We start from the raw sequence: 5839 nt of genomic DNA, 5'->3' as shown, positions 1-5839 counted from the left end.
CCTGCCTCCAGCAGGGCAGTGAGCCCAGACCCTGACTACTTGCAGTGTGAGAAAGCTTTTTTCTAAACTTTACAATTGCTTCTTTCACGGAACATTTTTGAAAACCCTTGTGCCCTTTGTTCCTCCATCCTTTGACAAGCAGGACTAGTTTCTCCCTCAGTCCGGACCCCCAACGGCTTCGATGAAACCTCCCTTTTGACTTCTACTCTCCAAGGGGAACAGTCCCAACTTCTCCAACCTCGACCTGAAACTTCCTATCCCTGGAACTATTTTTGTAATCTGCTTTCACTACTCTCTCCATGCATTCCTTTGTACCAAGTGGTGCACAGAAGTTCACACAATACTCCAACTGAGGATCTAACAGTGTCCTAAATAAGGTTTTTTTTAAGATTAGATGCTTTGGAACAACACAGTAGGGAATGCTCAAGGAAGCTGGTTTTGGGGGGAACTGAATGCTAATTACATTTAAACACACTTACCCATGCATGTTTGGAATGGATGTCTTGTCGCGCAGGGAAGAGGGGGAAGAGAGCACATTTTACCCCAATCTCTCTCTGCATGACTTGCTCAGACAAGAGCTGCCTTGTTTGGTTGCTAGGGGTGGACCCTAGCAACCAAACAAGGCAGCTCTTGTCTGAGCAAGAGGAGACCGTTCACATCCTCAACCATGAAGCCATTGTGGTGAAAATGCCATCTGGCTCACCAATGCCCTTCAGGGAAGGAAATCTGCCTTCCTTACCCAGTCTGGCCTATGCTTGACGTCTGACCCACAGCGTTGATTCTGAACCGCCCCCCAGTCGGAGTGGTAGAGCAACACTCCGTCCAAGGGCAGTTAGGGATGGACAACAGATGCTCACCAGTAACCCTCACCTCAAATGAATCAAGAAAGAGAAACTCAATTTGGTCCCATTAAAAGAAAGATCTGTCAATTTTCAGTTGAGATCTTAACTGACTGAGAGCAGCATTTGTTGTTTACAGAGGGAGCTAAGCGTTTCACTACATTTGAAGAAATGTTCCCAGACATCTCCCCATTTAACAGCCTGGCTCTCATTCTGGGCTTCGTCGAGCGTGCAGTCACGAAAACCCTTGGGTGCACCCTCCCCCTGGTGAACCCTGGCAGTTCGAGGTGATGGGTAGACCTTGGGTGACCCTCAGGTGTACCTTCCCCCCCCCCCCGGTGAACCCCAGCAGTTCGAGGCGATGGCTCACGACCAACTTCAAGGGGCAGTTAGGTCAAGGCAATAAATGCTGAGCCCAACCAGCGATGCCCACCTCAATTACACATTTTTTTTAAAATGCTGCACATTTTAACCTCTTTACAGACTGCACCCTATCCAGGTCAAAAATGCACTCGCATGTGTGAAAGGTTTGAAATAGATACTTAAAAAAAAAGAGCATTACATCTGCGATAAGAAAGGGAACAGGAATTGCAAAGTGGGGGAAGATGGACTCTCCCAAATATGACAAAATGGAAGAGATCCAAACTGCTTCCCAAATCTTTGATGGCTTCCTTCTCTCGCTCACTCCCTGAGCATCCAGCAAAGCGCGTATCCAACGCTGCGTCTGTTCACGAGACCGGAGATCGAAGGAAAGAAAGAAAGAAGGAAAAGGCTTCTCTTTCCAGGCGACAGGAGCCGGCGCAGTTCACGGGGCTTTGGCAAACACGTGGTGACACGCCGGCGTGCGGTTCGTGCCGCCCCCTTTACCGCCGCGGGATTCTCAAACCCGCCTCAGAGATTGCCCCAAAAAAATCGCTCCGAAGTCACGGATATCCGCTGCACGGTCCACGTCGCGTGCCACCGTTCTGGGGAGTCTGTGAACAAAGCTGATAGGGACGGGGCGGGCTCAAGGGGCAGAATGGCCTCCTTCTGCTCCCATTGTACGTGCCTGTCGGCTGCGGGTCCAGCAATTTCACTCCAGTTGTCGTCGGGAGTCACTCACCGTAAGGTAGGGGAGTCAGGGGGAACTTCACAGCCCACCTGCTTCTGGATGGCGCCTGCTGGAAGTCCACAGTTACCCCACATTCCCCCCCCCCACCCCACCCCCTTTAGCCCCATTGCACCCTAACCCCAACCACCCCCCCCACCACCCCAACACTCTCTCTTGAGAGAGAGCTGCAGTCTAGTACATCATGACCTCCGCTTTCTGCCAGTCTTCAGCGAGGAAGTCTGTCACGTTGACGTGTTGCTTGCCGATGAGGGCAGCGCCAGACGCGGGCAGCATGGAGCAGTGTGGCTCGTGCTGCTGAACGACCTGTCTCCACTGCTTCAGCTCATCCTGCAGGCCCTGGATTTCCTTCTTCAGCGAGGCGTTCTCTCTCTCCAGCTGCTCGTACTCCTGAAGGGGCAAGCACAAGAGAGCTCCGCTCAGAGACAGCTCACGCTAAGGCACCCAGACGCGACTCACCCCCACCCCCCCCCCCCCTCCCCCGGCTCACAGAATCCCCTGCGGTGCTGGAAGAGGCCATTCGGCCCATCTGAAGAGCGTCCCATCCAGACCGACCTCCCCACCACCCCTCCTTCCTTTAACCCTGCCTTCATGGCTAATCCACCCATCCATTCCACAAGGCCACTCCGACCAACATGCATGTTTCTGGACTGTGGGAGGAAACCCATTCGCGCACATGGAAGAATGTACAAAATCCACACAGACAGTCGCCCAAGGGTGGAATTGAACCCAGGTCTGGCAGGCAGCAGAGCCAATCACTTAGCCACTGTTCCACTCCCCCTTCGGTCTGCTTTAGTACATTGACCTATTGAGCCGGGGTTGCATTGTGGGAACAAAGTGCCATACTGTGCCAGTCTGTGGCATGAGTCCATCACAGAACCTTAGTATGTAGGTGCAGCAAGTAGTTAGGAAGGCAAATAGCATGTTGGCATTTATTGCATGAGGAATCAAGCATAAACGTTTTGCTGCAGTTGTAGGTTAAACCACATCTGGCCTCTTCACTTCGGTCTCCTTACTTAAGGAAGGATACGGGATTGCTTCAGAAGCAGTTCAAAGAAAGTTTGCTCAGTGGGTTCCTGGGGAGAGGAGGGGGAGTTGTTTGATGAGGAGACGTTGAACAGGTTACGCCTGTATCCACTGGAAGAATGAGAGGCGATCTTATTGAGCATACCTGGGTTTAGAGGGATATGGGCCAAGTGTTGGCAAATGGGACTAGATTAGGTTGGGATATCTGGTTGGCATGGATGAGTTGGACCAAAGGGTCTGTTTCCGTGCTGTACATCTCTATGACTATGACACCCCATCCTGAGGGAGCTCAGAGGTTATTTTCCTCTTATGACAGAGTCTAGGACAAAGGAAGATGGTTTAAGAATTAGGGCCCCCCCCTTTTAAGACTGAGATGAGGAGAAATATTTTTTCTCAGACAATCATTAGCCTCTGGAATTCTCTTGCCCAGAGTGCTGTGGGAGGAGGGTCTTTAAATTTATTTATTACTGCATTGGACAGATTCTTTTGATCAATGTGGAGTGAAGGATCATGGGAGATGGACAGGAGGAGGCCACAAACAGGGAGCGATCTTACCGAACAAGACCGCACCTGTGTACAGTTTTGGTCTCCAAATTTGAAGAAGGACATTCTGGCTATTTGAGGGAGTGCAGCATAGTTCACGAGGTCAATTCCTGGAATGGCGGGACTATCATATGTCGCAAGATTGGAGCGACTGGGCTTGTATACACTTGAGTTTAGAAGGATGAGAGGGGATCTGATTGAGACATCTTAAAGGATTGGACACTCTGGAGGCAGGAAGCATGTTTCCGCTGAGGGGCGAGTCCAGAACCAGAGGACACAGTTTAAAAATAAGGGGGAGGCCATTTAGAACAGAGTTGAAGAGAAACTTCTTCACCCAGAGAGTGGTGGGTGTATGGAATGCTCTGCCCCAGAAGGCAGTGGAGGCCAAGTCTCTGGATACTTTCAAGAAAGAGATGGATAGAGCTCTTCAAGATAGTGGAATCAAGGAATAAGGCAGGAACAGGATACTGATTGTGGATGATCAGCCATGATCATAATGAATGGTGGTGCTGGCTCAAAGGCCTCCTCTATTGTCTATTGAATTGGAGGAGAGACTCGAGGGACCAAATGGCCTGATCCTGTTCCTATTGCTTCTGCTGTAATGCGCCTTTGGTTAACTCTTAACAGTTAGTTGGCAAGGGAATCTCAGTGCTCCTGAATGCTGTCTCAATGCCCAGGGCAGCTCAAGGGGCAGGTCAGGCAGCATCCGAGGGAGCGGGAAAATCGACATTTCAGGGCAGGAGCCCTTCATCGGGAATGACCTGCTGTGCTTTTCCAGCATCACTCGAATCTTGACTCTCATCTTCAGCATCTGCAGTCCTCACTTTCACCAAGGGGCTGAAGGGCCTACTCTGGCTCCTAAATCCTATGTTCGTTCCTGTGCTCTTTGGACAGAATGACACCATTTAAAATCCCTCGCCTGGCTCCTTGATGATTCTTGAATATTTTGATAGGAAGAATGTTCGGGCACCCGACCCTGCCCTTCTGCCTGTTCCAAAGTGTCCTCACAAACCCCTTCGCCCCGGTGGGGTATTCGACTGGACGTTGGAGGTGGGAGGCAGTATCACAGGGGAGCACGACCATACCCCGACTTTTACCCATCACTCTCGAGCCCATGAGGACACCGGTGGGGAAAATGTGGGTGCCATGGTGGCTCAGTGGTTGGCACTGCCGCCTCACAGCACCAGGGTCCCAGGTTCGATTCCAGCCTCGGGCGACTGTCTGTGTGGAGTTTGCACATTCTTTGTGTGGGCTTCCTCCGGGTGCTCTGGTTTACTCCCACAGTCCAAAGACGTGCAGGTCAGGGTGAATTGACCATGATAAATTACCCATAGTGTTAGATGCATCAGTCAGAGGGAAATGAGTCTGGGTGGGTTACTCTTCAGAGGGTCAGTGTGGACTGGTTGGGCCGAAGGGCCTATTTCCACACTGTAGGGGAATCTAATCTAACTCCATTCGCTGCTTTGCCCTCAAAAGCACGCCAGTGAAAGGCTGCTCTCTCAGTCGAATCAGGGCCAAGAGGATGAGATTCACATGCTCGCTCACAGCTACAACACTTTTGTCACTAACCACATCCTTACAAGCCTAATCTCACGCACACCTCGTGTCCAAACTTCGCATTGTTAAAGTCTATCTGGAAGGAGCAGTAACCCAGAGACAGAAGTAACAGATCCCCCTTTGCAAATTCAATTCTTACTGAAAGTAAAACAGTCACAGATTCAGAGATTAGGTGCAGCGCACACAGGCACCATTCAAGTGACCAAATGGGCAATGGGGAGTCAGTGGACAGGAAGAGAGGTTATTTGAAGTGCAATGTGAGGTTATCAACTTTGGTACAAAAACAGGAAGGCTAATTATTATCTAAAAGGCGATAGATTGGGAGAGAAGGGGAGGTGCAGCAAGACCTGAGTGTCCTTGAACACCAGTTACTGAAAGTAAACAGCAAACAGGAGGCTGGAAGAACACAGCAAGCCAGGCAGCACCAGGAGGTGGAGAGGTCGACATTTCAGGTGTAACCCTTCATCAGGACTGGGGGTGAGTGTAGGGAGGGCTGCAGATAAAGGGGGCAGGGTGGTGAAGTGGGGATGGGTGAAGACAGGTAGAGGGTATGACCTGGTTGGTCAATGGGATGAATTAATCCAGTTGGTGGCAGGGAGGAGTGGAGGGGGAGGGGGAGGGGCTGGGGAGTCAGTGGACAGGAAGGGAGGTTATTTGAAATTGGAGAATTCAATGTTGAGTCCTCCGGGGTGTAGGCTGCCCAGGTGGACGATGAGCTGTTGTTCTTCCAATTTGCGGTGTAGTTCGTTGTGGCAATGGAGGAGGC

At 51.0% G+C, this 5839-nt stretch overlaps 1 protein-coding gene across 1 annotated transcript in view; it reads right to left on the bottom strand.

The window, feature by feature from the left end:
- Positions 1–2097: 2097 nt before the first annotated feature.
- LOC122543883 (basic leucine zipper transcriptional factor ATF-like) overlaps positions 2098–5839 on the bottom strand; it is a 7297-nt gene continuing 3555 nt past the window's right edge. Inside the window, exon 3 of the mRNA XM_043682740.1 lies at positions 2098–2337. Within this exon, the coding sequence (XP_043538675.1) occupies positions 2122–2337 (216 nt within the window). The 3' untranslated portion in view covers positions 2098–2121. The remainder of the gene's footprint in view (positions 2338–5839) is intronic.

This window comes from Chiloscyllium plagiosum, chromosome 45 (assembly GCF_004010195.1).
Source record: "Chiloscyllium plagiosum isolate BGI_BamShark_2017 chromosome 45, ASM401019v2, whole genome shotgun sequence".
NCBI classification, from domain to species: domain Eukaryota; kingdom Metazoa; phylum Chordata; class Chondrichthyes; order Orectolobiformes; family Hemiscylliidae; genus Chiloscyllium; species Chiloscyllium plagiosum.
This window is presented reverse-complemented; position numbering and strand designations above follow the sequence as displayed.